Below are 26,583 nucleotides of genomic sequence, written 5' to 3'. Positions count from 1 at the left end.
AAAATAAAGAACGCATCCGAGCAGGCCGAGAATCGACATTTTTTTCCCTTCCTCGGCTTCTCTCGTCGATCGGATTTTTTTCAATCTATACGCTCATCATTCAAGATAGCTCTCGCCCTAAAATCTTAAAATTTACATCCGATTAAATCTCTCAACCGCGTGTACATCGAAATTCGAAAAATCTCGTGTCCCGAACGCGCGCACAGTCTCGGTTTGTTTACGCTCGTTATAATAGCTGGTCGAAAATCCCGCTTCGTATACACACACACACTGGACTCGCGATCAGTCGTCCGTCTGTCGCACAGCAATAGTCGTGTGTCATCATCATCTCATCATCCAACCACAGCACTCTCGAAATGAGGTCCGATACGTACATCAGGTATATAATTTTTCTCGCTCGATCTCTCTCACGGTTTTTTTTTTTTTTTTTCGTTAATTTTCATCGATATAATATTTCAGCATAAACGACGAGGCGCGCCCCGTAGTAGAGGTGTCTCCCCCGGGCAGCGTTCACGAGTATCCGAGCCCCATCGCGGCGACCGGAGCTATACAACGAGCCGACTCTTCGGCGCCTCGTCTGTCCGTACAGCGGGTGCAAGAGGCGACCGCCGGCGAGGAAAATGTCGTCAGCAGTAGCGGGCTCCGTGCGAGCAGCGCCGCGTCCACGGACGAGACCGACAGCAGCAGCATCGGCGGCAACAACAACGAAGCAGCCAAGGACGAAGCCAAGGACGAAGCCAGTGGCGGCGGCGCAGGCGGCGCTTTGAACGTCGAGATGTCCGTCGATTCGGCCTACTCGTGGGTAGACGATCTGCTCCGCATCAAGATCGACCTGCGCGTACCCATGCAGTCCGTGTCGAGGACCGTCGACGGGGTGAACCTCAAGCTCGTCGACTCGAAGGACAGGGTGTCGCGGCTGCAGCCGAGATGCTTCCCGACGACGACGCCGAGGAACGAACGGCCGACGACGATGAAACCGACGACGAACCAGCTCGAGTTCGAGTGGGACGAGTACAAGCGACGACCGTCGATGCCGGGGATCAAGCTAGATGTCAATGTCAAGGGGGACGCGGCGGAGGAGGTGCCTGCGAAGCCGCCGAGGCAACAGACTACACCCGAACCACCCGTCAGTCAACTCAGCCAGGAGGCAGTAAGTATATTATTCGACTGAATCGTTATTTTTCACGAAAAAAAAAATCCCTTACGTGATTTCCTCGTGCGCGCAGAACAGGCGGACAGTCCGAGAGGAGGCTCCGCGAAGGACGAGTGGATTTGTTTTGGAGGACATAGAGAAGATGCTCGGCATCATTCCCCGGGTGGAGAAGCCGTCTCTCCTCGATAAACCAGGGCCCGTCGGCGCTTTCGCTCAGACGAGTAACTTTGTCATGGTAGGGTTATTCTTGTTCTCGCTGTAGTGGTATTTCTCGTTCAACAAATATTTCATCGATTTGATTCATAATTTTGCTCTATTTACTTGGAGCTCTCTTCGATTTATTCATTTGTTGACATCTACCGATTTCTCACTGTAAACCGGTCGTGTTCGTATAGACCGTCGATTTCTTTTTTGTTGAAAGAAAAACAACAACAGCGATGACAAGCCTCACTCCAACGAACACGCTCAAACTAACGATCGAAATTTTTTCCCCACCCACAGAACGAGCCGCTCAAGAAGATGGTAGAAAAACAGAAGCAGATACGCGACGAAGCACGAGCAACGTCGTCGCGTCCAGCATCGGCAGGGCCGGCAGTAGCGGCATCGGTACCAGTCCCCGAGGCCTTCCGCGACCGCTGGATCTCGCGAGCGACCTCGACGACGACCTCGACGATGACGACGACCTCGACGACGACGACGACGACGTTGACGACGTCGACGACGAGGATGACGAGCTCGAATCAGAGCGACCCGCCGTCGTACTCGACCTGCGTCTCGCAAAACGACCACCTCGCCCGGGACCAGCAACAACAACGACCCGCCCTGATTCATTACGCGCCACCGTCGTACAGCGCGGCCGTCACCCAGCAGTTCCAGCAGCAGCTGCAAAACTCCAAGGAGTCGTTCGTCTCGCTGCTGGAGCATCGCAGGTCAACCAGCACCAGCAGCAGCAACAATGGTGCGGAAACCGAGACGAGGAGTTCGACTTGGAACTTGGCTTCCTTCCTAAAACCGCCGCGAATGTCGCCCAGGCCCATGATAAGCCCCAGTGCACCTCCCTACCCGGCCAATCCGGTAAGTATATCGCTCTCGATTTCGTTCGTTTGTCCTAAAATTCAACCGATATCTCGTTCGCAGGAGGCCGAATTCTACAACAAGTTGATCGAAACAGCGATGAAAGGCGCCGGGCCGTTCGCCAATCAGCTCGACATCAAGGACGGTAAGACCTCCACCTCCTTCGTTTATCATTACATCAATATCCATACGATGATTTTCTCCTCAGTTTTGGCCAGGACAACGACCTTTCCACTCATGCCCGAGCCTTGGGTACCGCGTCCGATGCGCCCTTACGTAATCGGCAACGAGGAGCCGTATCGAGGCCCGGAAACGGCGACCGAGTACATGGACCAAGTCCGATCGAGCCGCGCGCCGGTGGCCGCGGTGCCGGCCCAGCAGCGTACCACCACCGCCGCCGCCCAGCAGCAACCCAGGATGACGGCCGACGAGCTCGCGGCGTGCTGGGAGGACCTGGGAGCCACCGTGGCGAGACCGCCCGCGCCGCGCACGCCCAACCCCTCCGAGCTGCGAGTCGAAACGAGCCACCAAAGGATCGACTACGGTCTGCGAGTCCGTCGCGATTCGGCCGGTGCCGAGCGCAGCGAGTGGGATCTGCGAATCGAGCCTGAGCTGGGTGCCGCCGCCGCTGCCCGACGTGGCCCTCCTACCGCTTCCCCGCGAAGAAGAAACGAGCTCCAATTGGATCCGTCCGTCGTCACTGACCTCGGAATGGACCTGAGAACTTCTCTGATGAGGGCGGGCCTGCCGGCGGACCTTCAGAATCTCAACGAGACCGAGTACGATCGGGCTTTGACGGAGATGCATAGGGTGATGGAACGCGCCAAGGGCATGCTGGACAATTTGCGAAGTAAGAAGTTCAACTTTTTTTTTGGTATCTTTATAATTGTGATTGGTATGAATGGAAAACTTATGATTTATTTTTAACCTTTCAGAGTAAATGCCAAATCCGAGATAGCAGCCAAAGAAGATGCAAAAGAATAGACTGTATTTTAATATATACTGTACGCCCGCATCGGGATAAAAATTTTATTTTTTTCTATTTCCGCGACGAGCTTCGTTTTGATTCTTCCTCGTATCGTACCGAGGAACAGAGTAGATATAATAATGTACATAAACAAAAAAATAGCATCCATCATCCCGTCCAGATGATCGAAGAATCGTTTCGTTGCGCCAAACGATCGTTCTTCTTCGTAACCGTATACGCATCGAGTTTCTCTATCGCCTAGGCGATACATTGTACAAAAAGAAATTTTAATTGAACATTGAATAACTTTGTGTATTTTACTACGCAAACGATATTTTATTATATTTATAGATAAAAAATTTAATGTCGCGTACTTCGTAAGCTGCAAAAGCTGTAAAAATATTTTAACTGCTAACTGGTATGTTGCAATAAACTCGATACGACTGAACGACTGCACTCATTGATTTCGTAAGAACATTTCCAGATTCAAATTCAAAGCTCCAAATCATATTTTACCCTTCTTTTTGTATCATTAGTGCAAGAAACAAAAAAGTACGGATCACTTCGAGCTATTTAGATCAATTTCATACGTGGTAATGAAAAATCCAAGTGCAATCACACCAGCTTTATTAATTTACTTTTGGATATCGTTACAATCGCATTCTGCTCGCTCTGCATTTTTGAACCGACGGGCAATTCAAAGATAAAAAAAATTACTTTACCTCCCACGTATAATACAACGAGTGCGCGAACGAAATGCCTATCGCGTTCTATTAAGCGATTGTCGAGAACACAAACGAACGATGTGTGTACGATTAAATAAAACGCGTTAGTTCGCACCCCCTTCCCAAAAAAAATTGGTTGAAGCATTAAGCGTTCGAAACTCACTTTTTTTAAGCCAACGCTTGGCTCGTATCATACGCACACAAACAATTAGGTATAGAAAAAAAGAAATTCATAACCATTTATCAGTTACCAAAAGTTGTGAAATTAAATAAATTTGGAAGCAACGAAAACTTGAATTTTTATTTATTACTACTGACAAAAAATGTTTGAATTAATCTTACACTAACATACGGTTTAAAATGAAAACTTTAAATAGTATAACTTTATACTGATAGTGTTATAATAGCTAACCAAAAGTATTTGCACCTTTTATCTTTCTTTCATTTATATATCGATACAAACATTTAAAAATTTGCATTTGTTGAACCATATTAGTTTTCAAATTAATCTTTTGCAATCTCCTATTTTTTGTCGGAAGTAGTTTTCAATCGCAACTCAAAACATATGGTTCCTCTCCAACGTATGACTAAAAAAAATTCAAAACTTCCGTGAAATCGTCCTTTTTTTACCTAATTTAAAAAATCGAATTGACAAAAAGATTACTCCTGAAAATTTCTACCACAAAAAATATCTGTGAGTTGAAAAGGATATTAGTTGATAAGGATATTTTAAAGAAGCTCCGTGAATACATTTTCGATTTGATTCGATTTTTATGCTTCTCTATGCAAGAGCAAGTTGTACAATGACATTTTCATTATAATTCCGGCGCTGTTTCGATGACATGTGAATGCCTATTCCATATCGTAGTTCATCTCTGACATTGCCAGTTGACATTGGTCCGCGAAAATTACGTCATGATCGCGAGATCTTCTTACAAATATACGAGTAGGGAATTCATTCGCTTAATTCGAGCGAGAATTTTATATGATTTGTGCGTTTAATTTCTAAAGAAGAGTCAAATTTCTAACTAGTCCGCGGGCATTGAGAGTTCTCGTAGTCGATGGACAGAATCAGATAGAAAAAGTTTTTTACGTGTATTTTGACCCCCCATTTTACGTGTATTTTGAACCCAAATATATCCAAGGTTATTTATTCCATTATTTTTTTAATACCTTACAAAAACAACTGATCGTAAACAATGAGTGCAATGGGTCGTGCAAAAATTTTAAAAACATGATTCAAAAATTGTTTTTGAATTTTTATGATAGTCAATAAAAAAATTTGAAAACTGCGCGAAGAAATAAAATAACACAGATTTTATTATCAACTTTTAACGAGCAATTATTTCTATTTAAAAAATTTTTTAAATACATTTGTATTTTATCTGCTTATTTTATGTAGTGCGTGTGTTATGTAATAATTTGTTTAAAAACGGTTTAAAAAAACTTCAGGATGCAACATAAAAAATAGTTATTACAATCTATCAATCTTGATAAATTTAGTGTGAACAGGTTTACTTGGACGCAAAACCATGTCGAGTTGTATTTGGATGTCGGACAGACGATCGATCGGCTCCAAATAAAAATCGTACAAAATTCGAGCAAGCAGAGATTTCATCTCCATCATTGCGAATTTTCGACCTTGAAAAAAAAAAATACATTTTTACATACGACAATGATTTGATCATTTTTAGAAAATATACGACAGTTTCATGGACGAACCGATGCAATTTCGGAATCCAGCGCTGAATGGAATATAGCAGAATGGGTGTCGTTTCTTTATTTCTTCGGTCAAGAAACGATCTGGATCAAATTTTTCAGGCTCAGGCCAAAAATTCGGGTCCCTGTGCACATTGAAAATGTGAAGGAACACATTTGATCCTCGCGGTAACAAACAATTTTCTGCAAATAAATGTTAAAAAATGTCGTCTATAGAACGAGTGAAGATCCCAACAACAAGCTCAAGAGTCCAATACATACTCAACTGCAAATCCTCGTCCACTCGACGCGATATGATTGGAATCGAGGGATACAATCTCATCGTTTCATTGATGCATCTCTCTAAATACTTCATTTTTTGAAGATCCGGTATACTCATCACGCCATTTTTAGGCTTCAATATCTCTTCAACTTCTTCGCGTGCTTTATCCTACCACAAAAAAATAAATAAGGTAAGGTAACAGCACTTATGACGAAGCAGAAAAAGAAATGATCTTTGCCTACTTGTGCTTCTTTATTTTCAGCGAGTAACAATATTGCAAAGCACATTGCCAGAGCTGTTGTATCGTGTCCCTGCAAAAAGGCATTTCACCGGTGAGTAATAATAATTTATAAAACAGAGAGGAAAAAACTAAATGTAAGAAAAGCATGCACTTACCTCGAATACAAAAGTAGATACTTCTTCTTGGATTCCAGCGTCGTCTATCAAATTTTTTTTTTCGTCCAAGAGCAGCAGATCTAGCATGGCGAGTCTTCGTTTTTTGCCTGCGAACATCAAACTCTTTTATCGTCGTGTCATTCGATAAAATGACAATGTAAAATGTTTCAAAACTTTCGAATGAGAGTCGTATAATAGTACATTACGTCACTCGTGCGCGAAGTGGGCGATTCTCGCACGAGTCTCAGTTTTTCTCAGTCAATGAGACGAGGGCGAGAAGCACCGCGCGCCCGAGTGACGTATACCATTTTTTATCACGAGTTGATAAAATCTAGATCTACGATATAAAAAGTACCGTAGAAGTTTGCATCCTCGTTGGCGTCAAGGTTCGCATCGCTTAGTTGCTGGTATCCTGTATCAACGTGATACTCTCGACGTTCATTGATTATCTATTGAGAAAAATAATTCATAAGTTCTTCGGTTTACAGCTTGAAAAAAATTAAGAATGCCTTACATAATATATTTTCTGCAGCTAATTAAACTTCGTTTGTTTCAGATTTTCAAGAATGTATCAATTGATAATTTTTATCAAAATAGTAGAAATTTTACCTTGCTAGTGAATCCATGAAGATGGCCTAAGGCACTGTTCGTCTCTTTTTTTAGTTGAGGCATGAAATGAAGCATCCAGTCTAGAATGTAGGGTCTTGTCATTCTGTAAATAATTTCGTACAAAATTGAGTCATTGAAACAGAATTCGAAGATCTTATTGCGCACGTGTATACCTGTAAACGGCGATACTTCCTATTTTGTGAATTGCATTTTTATAATCAACGGCGTCTTTGTTGTCATCTTCGCTCGTCAACGATACGCCCATCGCCGACTCTGATGCAAATTAACTTCGATCAATCGGGGATATCCGGTCAGATTGTGTAAGTCAAAGTGCTTACCGCAAATGATATTTAAAGTGCATTTGGAACAATAGGGCAGCAGATCCACGTTCGTTTCCTTTCCCGACGCAGAGACGTCCTTGACAGCTCTGCTGCTCTGCTCGAACGTGATTTCCATATATTTTTCCACTACATTGGAGTGAAAAGCCGGTGTGAGAAGTTTTCTCCTTTGATGCCATTTTTTATCTGTTAAAAATGAAAATAAAAAAACGATTGAAGTACTTCAAGCAGAATTTTTAATTTAAAGGTAACACGATCAGTGTTTACCCGAGCTCGTTAATAGCCCACTCTTCAGCCACGAATAAAGGTGCTCGTAGCCTAATTTCTTGTTGATGTGTTTAGAGCTCATTAGGAGAATCTATAATCAATTAGATTATTATTATTCATTCACACGATGTTTGATAGAAGCTTAGAAAAGTAATTTATTCATTGATATGCTTTGAGCTCATTAGAAGAGTCTATAATCAATTTGCTTATTATTCATTCGCATAAATTGATTTATAGATGCTTAAAGAAAAGCAATTAACCTCTATGTCATCCGGGTGCCGTATGAAGACGACCGGTATGACACTGAACCATAGTCTATAAACTGGATAATACTTGGTTCCCCATTCGCAAAACAATTGGAATAATTTCACTGAAATTGTTCAAAATTATAGTTATTAATTGGTAAAATGAATGAAAAAAATGATGAAACGTGTGCTTCGAATAAAGTTCAAAAAAGACATCGATTTCGCATTGATCGCTTGCATTTAGCATCGTAAGTTTAGTAAAATTAATTGAAATTTAATTTTTTCATTTTTATGCAGTAATTGTCATGAAATTTATTTTATAAATTTATTTTGAAGAGTAACACCACTCGATATTTGTAAAAAATTGGAAATTTTGAGGACTGATAATGCACGTCTTAAAGTAATTGAAACATACGTTTCCTAAGGTACGATCGAAGAAAAATATCAATTTTTTCTAAATGTTAGATGGTGTTACTCCTCAATCTAGCTCATATGTAATTAATCTTCATAATAAGATTTCATATTAAATTAATTAATGAAGAATAACGAGCAGCAAAAGGTGTATTTTTAATGAAATAACAATTCTTTCCTCTAAAGTAAAAGCGAGGAATTTTTCAAGTTATCTTACCGGGTGGTATCTGAATCTGCATCAAATTTCCGAGTACTGGTATTGCTTCGGGTCCAGGTAGAGCATCGATAACCCTGGCCGTTCTGTTCGTGCGAAAATAAATATAACTCCACACAATTACAAGGGCCAAGACCGATATCACGTAAATTGCTATCATTACGATGGCAAATTTTCGTTGACAATTCAAAAAGAAAGAAACGCGCGTGATTGTTATCAAGCCGAGTATCAGCGTCTGACTGAATTAATATAGACATTTACTTGCTTCGTGAACTAATCCGACTAGAGAAATGCATCCCAGTAACGAGCACACATTCGAGCTACGCGACGTTGCCGTAAATCGTTGCGCTATTGGACTGCAATAATTCGTGTCTGCTTATGATTGGTAAACCTTAAGAAAAAATTTTGACAAATTTTAATACAATAGTTATTATCAGTAATAGCAGCTTAGACATAGTGACTTCGTGTTTCAACTTAATGATATTTATTATTGATAATAGGTAAATTACAAAGCGTCTTAAAAAATTGAAATTTCTTTCTCGCACTTTTCACGTGAACCAAAAATACTGGTATTTCGATACTACACTGAACACCGTACACTCGCGTGGGCAGTTACAATTAAAATAAGGAACTTCCTTACGAATGTGAGCAATTCTCTGAAAAATACTTAAAATTGGAAGCTGAAATTGAGATTAAAATATTACATTTATACCAACCGTTGGGAATTGTTTTTGAGATTCTCACAGAAACGAGGGAAAACTCACAAACAAAATTTTAATAGGTATTTTTTCTATATCATTTTCAGATAACGAAAATCGTGTTTTCCAATAATATGACTACTCAAGGTATTTGGGATTTTAAAATAATGAAAAAGGGATAAAAAATTACGTACAAGATGTAGTATTTAATAGTTTTTATTCAAAATGTAAAAAGAATTCAAAGTCATGACAAATTAATAACAAAACTCCAAAACTTTTTACGATATTAAACAATATTTATAAAAAAAGTGTTCAATCATTAAGATACTCATGAAAATGCAAAATTATTGTATCCACATTTTATCGAGATGAATCTTTTATAACAAAATATTTGAAACAACGATGAAAAGTATTTATGTAAGTTTTCAGGGTCTGCTCTAATTATGCACTGCACGTAAGTGTCTATTACGATCAACCTTGTATCCGAATGATTTGTGACAAATCTCACATTCAAAGGGTTTGCTTTAAATATGTACAGAATTTATGTGTTGATTAAGATTACCTCGGTGTAAAAAGAATTTGTGACAAATCTTACATTCGAAGGATTTAATACGATCATGAACTGCATTTATATGAGTTTTGAGGTATTGTTTATGTCCAAATGATTTGTGACAAATGTCACATTCAAAGGGTTTGCTTCGTTTATGTACTGCATTAACGTGAGTATTGAGGTTACACTTTAGTCCAAATGATTTGTGACAAATTTCACATTCGAAGGGTCGGGTTCCATTATGTACTACATTTATATGAGTTTTGAGGTGTTCTTTACGTCCAAATGATTTGCGACAAATATCACATTCGAAGGGTTTGCTACGATCATGCACTACTTGTTTGTGTCTCTTAAGACTACTCTTGGTTCCAAATGATTTATGACAAATTTCACATTCGAAGGGTTTGATACGATCATGTACTGCATTTATGTGAGTTTTGAGGTCAGCTTTGCATCCGAAAGATTTATGACAAATCTCACATTCGAAGTGTTTGATCCGATTATGTACAACATTCATGTGACGTTTGAGGTTGCCTTTTGGTCTAAATGATTTGTGACAAATCTCACATTCAAAGGATTCGCTACAATGGTGTGTCGTTTTTGAATGAATTTTCAGGTCACTTTTGCAGGAAAATAATTCATTATAAATTCTACATTCACCCGGTTTAATGCTACTCTTTTTAAGTATTGTATTCGTATGCTCTGTTGAACTTACTCTTGCTTTCTTAGTATTTCGATACATGTTTGATTCAAATGATTTTCCTGCGGAATTTTCAAAACTTTTTAGATTCTCGCGTTCGATAAATATTGCACGGGAGTTAAATTGACAATTATCGTCATAATTAAATTCCTTTTTTATCAAAATTATTAAACTTTTTTCGTTCGAGTGACTGAGCTGGTTTTCTTTTTCTATTTTCACAATAGGTAGGCCACTTTTATGTTCGGTTTTGCAGATGACTGTCGATAGCGGCTTCAGTTCAGTTTTAACATTTCTGCCCTCGAAGTCAATGAATATTTGTTGTTTCGCCTGAAATTCGTATTGTTTATTAGTTCTCCATAGCAAAAAAAAAAACATAACACAATTCATATCATTGAACTCACCGATAATTCACGAAACGGAAAAGTTTCAACTTTTACATCATTGCAAGAGCCCGTCGAATCGAAAACACGATCGTCACCTGCATCTGGACAAGTATCGCTCGGCTCTTCCTTCACCCTGAAGAAAAATCGAATTCTATAAGATAATAACTCAAAAAAATAATCTTGTCATCATGACACACAAAAATATTATACCCAACTACGTCATTGTTGACTTCCATTACTTCCTCGGCGATAGGTACATTCACCGTAATTTATCGCAATAGATGCTGTGAAAATATTAGAGGTTATAAGCCTCGTAAGAGACAACACTGTACCTTGATTCAAACTAATACACTACTACGATGTAATTTGTGAACACATTGTCGCGAATTTCACTTTTACATTAGTATAGCGAGTGAACGCAATATCAGTCGTATTAGTCGTCCGATTAATAAATATCGAGATGATCTCCGGGTAACTGTTACAACTTGGAGCTCTCTGGTATGGCAAAACTTACCCCCTCCATCAGCAACCTCGCACAAACACGGCTACGACGATGCACAGCGTTAGATTTCTCTATGGTGACGAAAAAAAAATTCAATCGCGATTCAAGTTTTTTTTTCAAAGAATCGCTCACATATGAAAAAGGCGCGACTATCTAAAATTAAATCTTTTCGTTCGGATCATCGTAAAAAAAGTGGCTCGTATCCGAAGTTTTAAAATTCTCACGGTCGAATATATATTTTAGCATATACCCTTGTGCATACATACTCGTGGAAAAGTTGTCTCGCTTTTCTCCACTATTCTATTATACCTCATACGTCCCTCTCTCTTTCTCGCGCGTTTACAAAGGAATCGATGTATCATGCATATATGTACATACGGATTGCGGCTCGGCAGTTAAATGCATCCGTCAAATTCGCGTCATCTCTCGCGATCCTCGATCGCTCGTTCGATCTTTCTTTTATATTAACGACGTACTTGACGCACGGCAACGTCACGCGTTGGGACCTCAATATAAGCGTATATAGGTGGATCTACGTTACAGCTAGAGGATCTTATGAATATTTTATAAAACGATCGAGCGCCCGATGCATTGTGTGCGCCGTAAAGTATAATACCTCTCGCGAAGAAATCGCCCCCGCGCACCGCTTCGTACATTAACGCGAGCTCGAACTGAATAAAGCTCGCCCATTGCAATGATACAGTTGTAAACAAATGACGATAATAAGTTAATCGAAGTGGCTTCGCTGACGCACTTACTACATATAGCTGTACTGGTGCGGATCTCAAATCGCAGATATAGGTACGCCGCACAATCGTAACACGATGTATGTTTCATGAAAAGTCGCGATGTTTATAATTGTGATAATGGGGAGGGGGGGNGGGGGGGGGGGGGGGGGGGGGTCAACGAGTCAACGATTCAAATTGCAAAATGCTGCTGCTTTCACTTGATTCCAGCGACGTATTTCGGTACAAATTTCCCTACCGTACCGCGTAGATAGGATGCCGTCATGAAATTCCTACCAAAAAAAAATCGTTCATCTCCAAGCACATACAGGCGCTGCAGCCTGCACGAAAAAAAAGCCCGAGATCAACGTGCGCTATAATATGCGTGTGTGTAGGGCCGCATACATATATGTAGCGGCATAAGTGCTGGCAACTCAAAGCTTTACGCAGGGAGAAAGAGAACTTTGTACCGCGCCGACCAGCAGCAGCAGCAGCGGCATATAGTTCACGGCTTGCGGATCACGAGGCCAATGGGTCTCTCTCTCTCTCTCGTGTCGCTCTGTTCCGTGTAAATAACACGCGAAATATACCGACGACGAGTAAGTATATATAGGGAGCAGCGGCGCAACGAGAGGAGAGGAAAGGCAGTAAAGCCCCCAAAAAGGCTGAGAGAGAGAGAGCGACGAGAGGGATGGTGAATTGCGACAGAGGGGAGTAGTTTTCGAGAAGAGTCACTGGCGCACCGATAGCTGCTGCCGCCTGCCGCTGCTGCATCGCGCGCGCAGCGTGCTCGTACTGTGCGCACCATGCTCGAACCTAACCTATACGTATAGTCGCGTTGGAACTTGGGCTACTGATCCAGCTTCCATATACATCGCGCACACATCTTTATGCGTATATATGTATTAACGTGTGCGTGCGTGGCGATGATGTATATAATACAGTGATATAACGTCGCGCGGGAGCTTTTCTGCCACCCTCTCGTTGGCACACATACAACGACGACGATACGGGAAAAAGGCGCTCTCGAGCGCGCGGCACACACGCATATATACACGCATATTGTTAACGGCGCAGAGAGGCCTCGAGAGGGGAAAGTACAGCGCGCTATATACTGGCCGTTGACGCCGTTGCCGCCGACGACGAGATTCGTTATACGCATCCTCGCTATATCTATATACGTATGAAAATTGCGGTCTTAGCGCGCAGTCGTATACAGTATAGCAGGGGGATGCTGTGCTGGCTCGGGCGCTGCGCTTCTCTGCCGCCGCCGCCGCCGCCGCCAACGGATCGAGGGGTGGCTGGCGCGCCGTCGAAGCGGGGAGGGGTATAGCATCCGCAACTCCACATCCACGGCATCCCCTCGCCAGCCCGTTATATATGTGCTAACACGCACGAGCAGAGAGAGAGAGCGCTCGCAGGCTAGGGACGCACGCACGGCAGTGCGCCAACCATCCTCGTCGACGACGGTCGTATTATCGTCCGCACGGTTTTCGTATAGAGATACTGTGGTTAAGTCTGCGCGGCATTGCTCTCTCTGCAGTTTCGTGCGTCAGTGTGTATATGCAACTTTTATAATATACGAACGCGGACTGCGCTTCTATATTACTACTACGCGTGCAAACATCGTGCGAAACTGAGCTACGGTGGTTGTTTTGTTCAGTGCGTGCGGGTGTGTGTACGTGCGCGTGCGACACTACGTATACGTGCGTTCGAGTGAGCACATTTGAAAATTCGTCGCCTTCGATACGTGAATTGGTGGCCAGTAGTTCGTCAACGGTCGAGCGATACATAATAAGCAGTAAATACGAGCGAAGAACGCGCGCAGTTGTTTCCTCGACTCGATTTCGAACTCCTATTATAGTTTTCCGTTACAATACGGAGGCAGGCAGTTTATTGCTCCCTTGTTTTTCACTCATATCTCTCTCTCTCGCAGCTCCGACGGCAAAGTTTCTCTATCTTTAAGTCGTGTTTGTTGTTGCTGTTGCTACTCCTGCCGTTGTACAATAATAATCTCTATCGAGCTGAATCGAATCGAGTAGCAGCGAGTGTTCGTGCGAGTGTGTACTGTGTATGCAAAAGTTCTCGTGTCATCGCTGCGGTGGTGCAGCGGCGGCGGCGGTGGCGGCCGCTTCGGGCGCAGTTCAGTGATCCTTGCTTTAGCTCTCGTGCATAATATATATAACAGTGTGCGTGTATGTGTGTGTGTGTGTGTGTCTATATACCATGCTCGAATGCTCGAGACACCAAATTATCCTACGATCGTACACGATCGGCTTGTGTGTCTGTGTGAGTGCAATGCGATGCATTGACGAATAATACAGTGCTCAGTGTGCCATGTGCGATCGAGCGCGGCGAATTTTCCGCACCGCACCGGGAAAGCAGCAGCAGCAGCAGCTAGCCTCGGCACCGTAGCCGGCGGCCAGCGTTATCGAGTCCGCAGCATTAGCTCCGAAAGGAGAATACATTAGCGCCGAGCGCGCGCCCGAAGAGCTCGCAAAATTGATAATCAATTATTTCGGCGTTCGAAGTTATAAGCGCGTGAAATACGTATCGCGCGGTCGTGGTGGCGATGCTGCCGCTGCGTTTACAAAAGTGATGATCGCGCGCGCGCAACGATGTGAAGGTGTAACGAGATAATACGAAGTGAAATTTACACTGCGGTGCGCGTATCGTACCCGTATATATATACCTATATATCACACGAGATATGTATTAGGGCTGTTGTGCTATATAGTGCGTGTGACGACGACGACGACGATGATGCAGCCATAAAGCAGCAGCCAAGCCTGCTGTATCAGTGTATACCCGCGCGTGTGTGTGTTTGTTGTTCACGTGTGTGCGTGTGTGTGTGTCGAGTGTGCGAGGCAGCAAGAGAGAACGACGAGCGGGAGGCGTGTGAGCGAGCAGCAGCAGCGGCGACAGCGAGAAAAGTCGATGCCGGGACTCGGGACGATCGATCTGGATGTTTGGAGCAGGCTTTTTCGTAAGTATCGTAACATTGCGGCGCCTATTATATCTTTATATAATGTCTCTATATACATTGAATGTATCGTGAAAAGTTGTCGTGGTGGATTTTTATGTGATTTCTCGTGAGCTTCCTGATACATTATCGCTTGTTTTTTTCCTTTCGCGTTTATACCGACGAAAGGTCTCTCTCGATGAAGATCAATTTTGCCTTCGATGTTTGAGTGGTTGATTGTGCTCGATAACCGATTGAGTTGCGTTGTTATTGGTATTCGATCATTTTCGCATTGAAATTGAAACGAATAATTACCATTTTGATTTAAACAATAGCCACTTGAAATACCCTCAAAGTTAGGATTCGTGATGACAGAATTCATGATGAAATTTTAACAAAAAAGTCCAAGGGTCACGATGCTAATCGGTAAATTAGCTGGTAAATGGTTTTGAGGTGATTTCGAAATCAGGGTTATTTTTCGAAAATTACTACTGAATATTTTTTTCTAAAGAACTGCTTGGATTTTCTTCGTTTTTTATAAATATCCATATATAACATTTTAAGCCAAGAATAATAATTGAAATTAGTACAATACATGTTTGTATATTTTTTTTAGATTTCGATAATTCGATTATAAAAAGTGGCCAAGCATATTGAGTTGTGTCAGAGTACAGTGACAGATTATAAAGCACGCTAATCACGCTATGGCGGGGGAGGGGGGGATTTTTTGAAATGAATATTAAAAAATGTTTATTACACGCTTGTATCAGCATCTATTTATTAGTTTATTGTGTGGACTTAGTGTTGTCTGTCGAAAATTTAATTAGAAGTACTTAGTTTTAGGAGGCCGAAAAATCCCTCGAACGAATAGTCGCCAAGTTGTGATTTTAAATTGTTTCAAATATTGTAAGAACAATATATAAACAGATGAGTCGGTACTTTACTTGTAAATAATATGAGCATAAATGATTTTGACATGTTTCCTCGGCACTGGTCATAATTATAATAAAAACAAATTAGTTTGAATGTTGTGTTTCCCCACGTAAGTAATATCACGAAAATAAATTTTACTTGTTCGACTTTCGTGCACTAAATAAAAGGATCCATCGTTTAATTTAGGCACTAAAATGGATGAAAGTAATAAGAATTCCAATGAAATTGCCTCAAGAATTAATTTAAAAGAACACGACCCTATTAAATCAGACGACAAAAAATACGTTTGTGATATTTGTCAGGAGGCATTTACACTAGAATCAAAAATGATAACTCATCGAGACACAACTCACAATGAAAAAGAAGATTACGAATGCAACCAGTGCGAGAAGAAATTTGAGTTTCGAAGTCATTTGAGTAGACACCAAATATCAGAACACAAAGTCCGTAATGATTTTGCATGTGACAGATGCGAGAAAAAATATGTGAAAAAATCAAGTTTGTTCACGCATCAAAAATTGGTACATAAAGATCGTGAAGATTTGACGTGCAACAAGTGTGAGAAAAAATTTGAAAATAAATCAACTTTACTCAAGCACAAAAAAATATTCCACGAAGTTTTCAAAGATTACTTGTGTGAAAGGTGTGCCAAGAGATTTGGAAATAAACGGAGTTTGCTTGTGCACATAAAGACTGTACATGATGGTAGCGAAAATTACGCATGCGATGAATGTGAAGAGAAATTTAAAAAAAAATCGCACTTACTCGTCCACCTGAAGAAAGTACACAGAGATCGGAAAGTCTTCAAAAACTACTCATGTGACTATTGCGGGAAGAAATTTAGCTTTAAATCAAGTTGGCTATTGCACATGACATCAGTGCACGAGGGTCGCAAAGATTTTGCATTTAACAGATGCGAGAAGAAATTTGAAAAAAACGAGCATTTGTTGAAACACCAAAGAACAATTCATGGAGGTCGGAAATATTTCGCATGCGAAAAGTGTGAGAAGACATTTGGATGCAAAAGTGCTTGGATTTTGCACCAGAAGACAGTCCACGAAGGACGTAAAGACTACGCATGCGACAAGTGCGAGAAAAAATTTACGAAAAAAGGGAGTTTACTGACCCACCTAAAAACAGTCCACGAAAGGCGCAAAGATTACGTTTGTGATAATTGCGGGAAGAAATTTGGTAGAAAATCACATTTGCTTTTCCATAAAAAAACAGTACACGAAGGCCAGAAAGATTTTGTATGTGATGAGTGTGAGATAAAATTTGGAACTAAATCGGCTTTGATCGTACACCAAAAGACAGTCCACGAAGGTCGCAAAGACTACGCATGTGATCAATGCGAGAAAAAATTTGGTCATAAAGCAAATTGGCTTACCCACCTTATAACAATCCACGAAGGTCGTAAAGATTACGGATGCGACAAATGCGAGAAGAAATTCGGACAAAGACAGTCTTTGCTTTTACATCAAAGAACAGTCCATGAAGGTCGAAAAGATTTCGCTTGCGACAAATGCGAGAAGGTATTTGGAATGAAATCGACTTTGCTTTCGCACCAAAAGTTAGTTCACGAGGGTCGAAAAGATTTCGCTTGCGACAAATGCGAGAAGATGTTTGGACTAAAATGGATTTTGGTTCAGCATCAAAAGACAGTACACGAAGGTAGTAAAGATTACGCATGTGAAATGTGCAAGAAAAGATTTGGACAAAAATCGCATTTGCTTGTCCACCAAAGATACGTCCATGAAGGTCACAGAAATTACGCATGTGACATTTGTCAGAAAAAATTTGGACAGATATCGACTTTACTTTTACATCAAAAGACAGTTCATCTAGGACGTAAAGACTATGCATGCAACAACTGCGAGAAGAAATTTACACGCAATTCGAATTTGCTCTACCACCAAAGGACAGTACACGATGGTCGCAGAGATTTTGCATGTAATAAATGCGAAAAAAAATGTGGATCTAAATCAGATTTGATCAAGCATCAAAAAGCAGTACACGAAGGTCGCAAAGATTACGCATGTGACAAGTGCGAGAAAAAATTTACACAAAGATCGAGCATGCTCTACCACCAAAAGACAGTCCACCAAGATCGCAGGGATTACGCATGTGACAAATGCCAGCAGAAGTTTGGACAAAAATCGCATTTGCTTATCCACCAAAGAAACGTCCATAAATGAGGAACCAAATAGAATTTGCTTAAGCGCCAAAAAACAGTTAACGAAGGTCGCAAAGATTTCACTCTTGACATTTGCGTAAAGAAATTTGGAAGTAAATTAGATCTGTTGAGGCACCAAAAGACAGTCCATGAAGATCGCAACGATTATGCATGCGAAAAATTTGAGAAAAATTTGTGAGGAAATCTGATCAAATGATTATGCCTGTGAGAAGAAATAATGATTAATAATTGTAAATATGTACTGATACTCATACATATACGTTTTTCTAAAAGTTCAATAAAACTTGTGTCGAAATGAGCGTGTCTCACCTAAAGATTAAGTGCTATCAATCATCATTGTACCTTTATTCACTGACATTGTGGTGTTTTCAAATTTCGCTATTAAACTTTGATTACACATAAGTTTGACTTATTAATCAGTGATACATCAATTTGATCTTTTTAATGTCTTTGATTGATATACGAGTGACTTAATATTAAAAAAGAATTTTCCAACGACTATAACTTTGATTATCCGATTATCTTTGCGTTAAAAAAAGTAAAGAAAAGTAAATTGGTTTATGCGTGCAGAATTCTCAGCATGAAATGCCTGTATGTCATGTTTAAATTTCAATGCGCATTGCGTATTGAAAAAAAAGTGGCCAAGCGTATTGAGCTGTGTCAGGGTACAGTGGCAGATTATGGAGCACGCTAATCACGCTATGGCGTGGGGGCGGCACTTTTTGGAATGAATATTAAAATCTGTTTATTACACGCGTATATCAGGATCTATTTATTAGTTTATTGTGTGAACTTAGTGTTGTCTGTCTGAAATTTAATTACAAGTACTTAGTTTTAAAAGGCCGAAAAATCCCTTGAACGAATAGTCGCCAAGTTCTGATTTTAAATTGTTTCAAATATTGTAAGAACAATACATAAACAGATGAGTCGGTACTTTACTTGTAAATAATATGAGCATAAATAATTTTGACATATTTCCTCGGCCCTGGTCATGATTTTAATAAAAACAAATTAGTTTGAATGTTGTCTTTCCCCGCGTAAGTAATATCACGAAAATAAATTTTACTTGTTCGACTTTCGTGCATTAAATAAAAGGATCCATCGTTTAATTTAGGCCACAAAATGGATAAAAGTAATAAGAAATCCAATGAAATTGCCTCAAGAGTTAATTTAAATGAACACGACCCTATTAATTCAGAAGACAAAAAATACGTTTGTGATATTTGTCAGGAGGCATTTACACTAGAATCAAAAATGATAACTCATCGAGACACAACTCACAATGAAAAAGAAGATTACGGATGCAACCAGTGCGAGAAGAAATTTGAGTTTCGAAGTCATTTGAGTAGACACCAAATATTAGCTCACAAAAATCGCAAAGATTTTGCATGCGACCAGTGCGAGAAAAAATTTGTGAAACAGTCGAGCTTGTTCACGCATCAAAAATTGGTACATAAAGATCGTGAAAATTTGACTTGCCACAAGTGTGAGAAAAAATTTGAAAATAAATCAACTTTACTCAAGCACAAAAAAATATTCCACGAAGTTTTCAAAGATTACTTGTGTGAAAGGTGCGCCAAGAGATTTGGAAATAAACGGAGTTTGCTTGTGCACATAAAGACTGTACATGATGGTAGCGAAAATTACGCATGCGATGAATGTGAAGAGAAATTTAAAAAAAAATCGCACTTACTCGTTCACCTGAAGACAGTACACAGAGATCGGAAAATCTTCAAAAACTACTCGTGTGACTATTGCGAAAAGAAATTTAGATTTAAATCGAGTTGGCTATTGCACATAACATCAGTGCACGAGGGTCGCAAAGATTTTGCATGTAACGGATGCGACAAGAAATTTGAAAAAAACGAGCATTTGTTGAAACACCAAAGAACAATTCATGGAGGTCGGAAAGATTTCGCTTGCGACAAATGTGACAAGATGTTTGGACTAAAATGGACTTTGCTTCAGCATCAAAAGACAGTTCACGAAGGTCGTAAGGATTACGCATGTGACAAGTGTGCTAAGAAATTTACACAAAAACCGAATTTACTCTTTCATCTAAAGACGATACATGAAAGTCGCAAAGACTACGCATGTGATCAATGCGAGAAAAAATTTGGTCATAAAGCAACTTGGCTTAGCCACCTATTGACAATCCACGAAGGTCGCAGAAATTTTGCATGTGACAAATGCGAGAAGAAGTTTGGACTAAAATGGATTTTGGTTCAGCATCAAAAGACAGTACACGAGGGTAGTAAAGATTACGCATGTGAAATGTGCAAGAAAAAATTTGGACAAAAATCGCATTTGTATGTCCACCAAAGAAACGTCCATGAAGGTCATAGAAATTACGCATGCGACATCTGTCAGAATAAATTTGGACGAAAATCGACGTTACTTTTTCATCAAAAGGCAGTTCATCTAGGATGTAAAGTCTATGCGTGTGACAAGTGTGAAAATAAATTTACACAAAAACGGAGTTTATTCGACCACCAAAAAGCAGTACATGAAGGTCGCAGAGACTATGCATGCGACAAATGCGAGATGAAATTTGTTGCAAAATCGACTTTGCTTAGGCACCATAAGACAGTCCATGAAGGTTGCAAAGATTATACATGCAACAACTGCGAGAAGAAATTTACACGCAATTCGAATTTGCTCTACCACCAAAGGACAGTACACGATGGTCGCAAAGATTTTGCATGTAATAAATGCGAAAAAAAATGTGGATCTAAATCAGATTTGATCAAGCATCAAAAAGCAGTACACGAAGGTCGCAAAGATTACGCATGTGACAAGTGCGAGAAAAAATTTACACAAAGATCGAGCATGCTCTACCACCAAAAGACAGTCCACGAAGATCGCAGAGATTACGCATGTGACAAATGCCAGAACAAGTTTGGACAAAAATCGCATTTGCTTACCCACCAAAGAAACGTCCATAAATGAGGAACCAAATAGAATTTGCTTAAGCGCCAAAAAACAGTTAACGAAGGTCGCAAAGATTTCACACTTGACATTTGAATAAAGAAATTTGGAAGTAAATTAGTTCTGTTGAGGCACCAAAAGACAGTCCATGAAGATCGCAACGATTATGCATGCGAAAAATTTGAGAAAAATTTGTGAGGAAATCTGATCAAATGATTATGCATGCGAGAAGAAATAATGATTAATAATTGTAAATATGTACTGATACTCATACATACGTTTTTCTAAAATTTCAATAAAACTTGTGTCGAAATGAGCGTGTCTCACCTAAAGTTTAAGTGCTATCAATTATCATTGTACCTTTATTCACTGACGTTGTAGTGTTTTCAAATTTCGCTATTAAACTTTGATTACACATAATTTTGACTTATTAATTAGTGATGCATCAATTTGATCTTTTTAATGTCTTTGATTGATATACGAGTGACTTAATATTAAAAAAAAATATTCCAACGACTATAACTTTGATTACCCGATTATCTTTGCGTTAAAAAAAGTACAGAAAAGTAAATTGGTTGATGCGTGCAGAATTCTCAGCATGAAACGCCTGTATGTCATGTTTAAATTTCAATGCGCATTGCGTGCACGAGCTTCAAAAAGAACAAGATAAAATCTAGAGCACTCTGATTTTGTATAATTTGCATCATTTTTTATTAAAGACGAAAGAGGAAATTGTTCTATGAATACAAGCTTAAGCTTCTATGAAAATGAGCTCAAGTAGTGTATATCTATCAATTTATCAAAAGCTCTGCATGTTTCAAACTACACTTATGTGAACTGCCTTTCATAAAAAAACAAGGTTTATCGAGGACAAGTGCAATTTTTTCCAAGACAACTTTGTTCAAGTTGATACGATGAAATTTCGGATATTTTTTCTATGCTTTCAATTAATCGGAACCATCAAAATAACATTTCAATGTTCGATGCACGATCGAAAAAAATTTCAGAACGATGAGTATAATCGAGATTTTGCTATGAGAATGGTACGCATTTTGTACAAACTGCATAAACTGTACTATAACCAAGTTATTTTTCAGAAATTTATTCTCGATAATTGTATACTTGAATCATACGAAGAGGAAAAATACATCATGATGTTTGGCAACTGGAGCAGCAGCGAAATATCTTTTTTAAGTGACAGTTATTCTTCATCATTCATTTTTGATACGACTGGATTTAAAAATTTACTATTTTCTACTCGTTATAGACGTTTGAAAACTGTTGCTAAAATCAATGAAACAGTTTTGGTAAGAAAAAATTACCCGGCCAGTATTGTCATCGTCGAAGAGACTTGGAACTTGGCTTTTTTATCATTTCTTGAAGCCTACCATGACTCGATCTTCTGGAACAACGGGGCAACTTTCATGGTTGTGAACAAAAATCCTGAAACCGACTGTCCTTCAGCTTATCCAGTGTTTAATTCGGCTTGGAGATACGAAATTTTAAACATTTTTTATCTATGTCTGACTTCGAATTACAGTTATATGCTTTATACTTATAACCCGTTCTCATCGATAGCTTCATCCTTCTGGAATATCGAAGCTGATTCCACGATCGATGCTGAAAATATTACATTATTTTCTCACGATATAACCGAATTATCGAACAATGATGGTTTGTTATACATCAATATTTCAATATTCAATTCGATACATTTTTTGAAAACTACGATGTCACTTCCATCTACAGATATCAATCATTCTGAAATCTGCTATTTCGACAAATTTCTCGATTTATCTCAGTACACCGTATCGTGCGGCGTTCAAGTTATAAACACGTCGAAATACTCGACGAGATCGTCGTCGTCGTATCGAAGGCTCTCCGACATCGACGAAAATAATTCCGGGCTAATGGGCATGGCGATCGAGCACCTAGGCGCCAACGACAGCATGATATTTTACCCTATAAGAAGCGTTCTGAACCCCGAAGGGCAGCTGCAAGGGCCGTTTCTCGATCTCGTCGAGGGCAAAGTCGACGTCGTCACCCCGACGGGCATCCTCGCCGATCACTGGAAGATGCAAACGGACTTCGTGCTGGGCCTGTACTTCCACGCGATCACTCGCAAATTCAAAGCCAGCGTCCTGAAGAAGTTCATCTCCGCCGTCGATCCGAACATCCTCGTCGACGTGATCGTGTCCTTCGCGATGTTCGTGCTGCTGGCCAGGTACATCCTGAAGCTGTCCTGGAACAATTCCTACTACGAGTTCGTGCGCATGTTCACGTCGTCCATGAGCCAGCCGTCCTTCGACCGGGTGCGTTACTCGTTCGAGAGGATACTCCTGTGCACCACCATACTGCTGACGTCGTACTCGAGCTCGTACTTCGTCGGTATATTCAGCGCCGTTAATACGGTCGACGATTTCGCGTCCACCGTCGACACCCTCGAGGACATCAACAACGACACGAGGTTGACGATCTTCATCTACGAGCCTCTGATAGCTCGAGTCTCGCCCGCCATCGAGCGGGAGTACTCGTCGTTTCAAATCCTGCAACGGTGCCTGGAGGAAAATCTGCGCGACCATTACGCGTGCTGCATCGGTGGCACGGTGCTGCTCGTCTATCGCGACGTACGCGAGTCCGACCGGCTTCACGTCTCGCGGCCGCTCTTCAGCATGCAGAGCGCCGTCTACGCCATAAGGCAGGATTGGTTCCTGAAGCCGAGGATCAATTACATTCTGACGCGCTTCCACGAGACCGGGATCACGATGAAGTTCAAGGACATGTCGCTGGCGCGTTTGTATCGTTACGAGCACAAGGCGGAAAAATCCAAGATGGAAGTGGCGGAGATGAATCTGATATTTTTTGTCGTATTCGGAGGTTACACGCTCGCGGTGTGTGTATTTATTTTGGAGAGAGTAACGCGAGTAATTGTATGATTGTGTACGAATTTTGTGTTTATTAAAATTCAATACCACTACCTTATCTATAGAATAAGTTTCACATCTTGAATAAATAAATAATCAACGAACGAGATGACACAGAGTACCTCGCATTGAAACATGCGTCTACGATGTCGATAAAAGGCCCGTAAAGTCGAATAAACGATCGATAATACGGTCTCGGTATACGTATAAACAGTCTATGCGCGACGAGATCCGCTCGACCTTCTCTCTCTCGGCTTTTATGTTTCCTGCGTGCGTATACGCCACCGCACACGCTGTGTATAAGCACGTCGATATAATCCATGATATAAAGTATACACACCCGTCGAGCAGCGAGACACACGATCGACGAGAAAGAGAGAGAAAAAGGCAGATCATTGGCACGTATATAATTATGCCAAACACAGGCGAGTGCGACACACAAAGAGAGAAAAATTGACTATAAGAGAAAGAGAGAAGAGAGAAAAAAAATTTTAATAAGAAGCCGAGAGAGAGAGAGGCTGTGACGAGCTACTACTACTACTACTACGGGGTGCAGTATATAGGTAGGCAAACGACGACGACGACTACTACTACGTCAGAGTGTATTATATGCGGTATTAGCAGTTGCGGTAGTTATACTGCCCCCGAGTGCTCTGGCCTATACCGTTTTATTGTATATCTATACGTGTGCGCGCACGAGCGAAAGAGAAAGAGAGAGAGAGAGAGAAAGAGAGAGAGAGAGAGAGTGGAGTTTCTACGCCAATTACGTTATCGACCTACAAATGCTTACTGCCGATGTCGCGCGCGCTCGCAGCCTCCTATATACATCCATGCGCTCTCTCTCTCTGTGCCACTGCTACTACTGCTGCAAGCTGCAAGCTGCTGGGCTCAACGCGCGTACATATTACGCCGTGTAGATGTGTCTCCGTGTGTATAAGTGCGAAAAGCCGATATCGCACAAACGACGCCTATATAACACGCATACACACGTACACACACGGTCATGGGTCTATGTGCGCCTGTGTAAGTGTGTGTGTGCTGCTATTTCCGTAATTGCATCGCATACTTTCGCGTTTACTTTTGCCCGAGGCTGCTGCTGCTGCTGATGCTGATCATGCTGCCTGTGAGCGCACGAGATATTATATACGCTCGCGCGCGCGCGTGTGTATTCGATCCTTGAAACGCAACGAGCTTAATATAAGCCATCTTATTTAAATATGTAACTGCGCGTCGTGTATTTACACGATGTATATCGATTTGACTCCGAAATGACGGACGTTGACACACTGATAAACGAGATGGGTGGGTAAAAAGTCAACTTCGGTTACTGTGAAATAATTAATTATTTTTCGGCGAGTGACTTTCGATGAGTCGAGCAGCAGCAGCACCAAGAGTATCCTGTTTATAGTGGGCAAGCGTGGCAATTTGCGCTGAAAATTACGAAGCCCGATAACGCGCGCCGAAGTTTAGAATTTCACTTCGACGTTTCAGGTTGTTGTTATTGTTGTTTTTTTTTCATACTTCTCCGTTATTTTGTTTGCCATATATCGATCGTTCGTCGATGACACGCAGTGACAGACAAAAATTGGGAAAAATAATTTTTAAGCTTTCGGTGGATGCTGTTGTCGAGCGTGTGTATACAACGATATGATATCCGCGTAAAACGAGATCGATGTCCTGCTCGCGAAGTGGTCATTATTACCTCCCCCCTCGTCGATATAAACTGCGATCGTACGCAAAAAAAAATATATAATAGTAACTATATACTTTTCACTCGGGCAATACCCAGGGAATGATGGATGAACGATTTGGGAGCTCGTTTGTTACGTAAAACAGACGCGCGCAAGCTGCACTTCTGCGGAGCAAACGCGCGCAATACGCAATTTTTACGATTATACGCGTGTCGTTCGAAAAAATATATATTTTCGATTATTTTACGTATATACGTACGCGCGACTCGGAACGGCGATAAGCAGATATTTTATAGCCGAAGAATCGATCTCGCGTATTACTGTATGATATATATCTTCTCTCTCGTCGTACGCGTCCTCTTCGTCTCTTCGGGGCGCGAGTTCGCGTCTTTTTTTATTTATCATCGCTCTCCCTCGCGCGCGTACCTATCTTATATCTCGAGCTTGATCGTCGCGAGTTCTCGAATTGATAAATAATGGCGTTGCACTGCTGCTGCTGCTCCTTTTACAGCTGCCAATCGATAATCCATACGAACGCGCGTCGCGCAATGCTTGGAACTTTTTTTTTTCATCGTTGCTTTCGCATTATTTTTCTCTTCTGGCTTATGTTACTTAGGAATAAGGTCGATCCGTCTAACAATTTAATTTCCCACTTAACTGCCTGGGTTAATTATATTTTCTTTTTCGTGTCATGCGCTTGTGATAAGCTCGTATGCGAGCAGATACAGTTTCCCCGAGGTGATGAAATCTTACTAAAGCCGCGGCTGTAACAAGTTCTCTCTCTCTCTCTATTTCTCTCACATGCGTGTGTGTGTATATATACGCTCACTGTGTGCACTTACACGGGCTTATCGGTTTCAAATACGCCGTGTAGAGATCCTTGAGAAAATATCAGCAGCGGCAGTAGAGCCGAGATGGCACGGGAGCACAAGCCTTACAGAGAGAGAGAGAGAGAGAGAGAGTCGTAGGTAGGGTAGGGTATCTTCGACAAATTCGCAAAGTACTATGTGCTA

General features: G+C 41.0%; 3 protein-coding genes across 3 annotated transcripts; 1 reads left to right on the top strand and 2 right to left on the bottom strand.

Annotated features, from left to right (window-relative positions):
* The first annotated feature begins 208 nt into the window (after nt 1–208).
* LOC106656424 lies at nt 209–3,642 on the top strand. Its single transcript, XM_014377384.2, has 7 exons — nt 209–379; nt 460–1,150; nt 1,227–1,388; nt 1,655–2,227; nt 2,291–2,372; nt 2,436–3,077; nt 3,163–3,642. The coding sequence occupies exons 1-7, from the start codon at nt 357–359 to the stop codon at nt 3,165–3,167; spliced, it is 2,178 nt and encodes a 725-aa protein (XP_014232870.1). The 5' UTR covers nt 209–356; the 3' UTR covers nt 3,168–3,642.
* Nucleotides 3,643–5,318: 1,676 nt separating this feature from the next.
* On the bottom strand, nt 5,319–8,598 carry LOC106656426 (cytochrome P450 4C1-like). Its single transcript, XM_014377386.2, has 12 exons — nt 8,384–8,598; nt 7,771–7,880; nt 7,511–7,601; nt 7,244–7,429; nt 7,079–7,178; nt 6,906–7,008; nt 6,652–6,745; nt 6,297–6,403; nt 6,143–6,211; nt 5,900–6,068; nt 5,642–5,821; nt 5,319–5,560 (listed from the first exon to the last, which is right to left on the bottom strand). The coding sequence occupies exons 1-12, from the start codon at nt 8,538–8,540 to the stop codon at nt 5,394–5,396; spliced, it is 1,533 nt and encodes a 510-aa protein (XP_014232872.1). The 5' UTR covers nt 8,541–8,598; the 3' UTR covers nt 5,319–5,393.
* A 102-nt stretch (nt 8,599–8,700) lies between these two features.
* On the bottom strand, nt 8,701–11,111 carry LOC106656394 (zinc finger protein 540-like). Its single transcript, XM_023459971.1, has 4 exons — nt 10,922–11,111; nt 10,730–10,844; nt 10,109–10,655; nt 8,701–8,771 (listed from the first exon to the last, which is right to left on the bottom strand). The coding sequence occupies exons 1-4, from the start codon at nt 10,945–10,947 to the stop codon at nt 8,701–8,703; spliced, it is 759 nt and encodes a 252-aa protein (XP_023315739.1). The 5' UTR covers nt 10,948–11,111.
* Nucleotides 11,112–26,583: the final 15,472 nt, after the last annotated feature.

The sequence above is a fragment of the Trichogramma pretiosum genome, unplaced genomic scaffold, assembly GCF_000599845.2.
Source record: "Trichogramma pretiosum strain Unisexual culture from Peru unplaced genomic scaffold, Tpre_2.0 scaffold10, whole genome shotgun sequence".
NCBI classification, from domain to species: domain Eukaryota; kingdom Metazoa; phylum Arthropoda; class Insecta; order Hymenoptera; family Trichogrammatidae; genus Trichogramma; species Trichogramma pretiosum.
The sequence above is the reverse complement of the archived record's forward strand: the minus strand, read 5'-3'. Positions and strand labels throughout refer to the sequence as shown.

Excerpts from the sequence above, each read along its gene's own strand:
- LOC106656424 (XM_014377384.2), top strand. The coding sequence starts at position 357 with ATGAGGTCCGATACGTACATCAG. Across the intron at positions 380-459 it reads AGGTCCGATACGTACATCAG|CATAAACGACGAGGCGCGCC; the intron begins GTATATAATTTT and ends ATAATATTTCAG. Across the intron at positions 1,389-1,654 it reads AGACGAGTAACTTTGTCATG|AACGAGCCGCTCAAGAAGAT; the intron begins GTAGGGTTATTC and ends CCCCACCCACAG.
- LOC106656426 (XM_014377386.2), bottom strand. The coding sequence starts at position 8,540 with ATGATAGCAATTTACGTGATATCGGTCTTGGCCCTTGTAATTGTGTGG. Across the intron at positions 6,746-6,905 it reads TTCATGGATTCACTAGCAAG|ATAATCAATGAACGTCGAGA; the intron begins GTAAAATTTCTA and ends TTTTCTCAATAG. Across the intron at positions 5,822-5,899 it reads GGACGAGGATTTGCAGTTGA|AAAATTGTTTGTTACCGCGA; the intron begins GTATGTATTGGA and ends ATTTATTTGCAG.
- LOC106656394 (XM_023459971.1), bottom strand. The coding sequence starts at position 10,947 with ATGGAAGTCAACAATGACGTAGTTGG. Across the intron at positions 10,656-10,729 it reads TTCCGTTTCGTGAATTATCG|GCGAAACAACAAATATTCAT; the intron begins GTGAGTTCAATG and ends TACGAATTTCAG. Across the intron at positions 8,772-10,108 it reads TCGGATCAAACACTTCGAAT|GTTTACCAATCATAAGCAGA; the intron begins GTGAGATTTGTC and ends TTTTTTCTTAAG.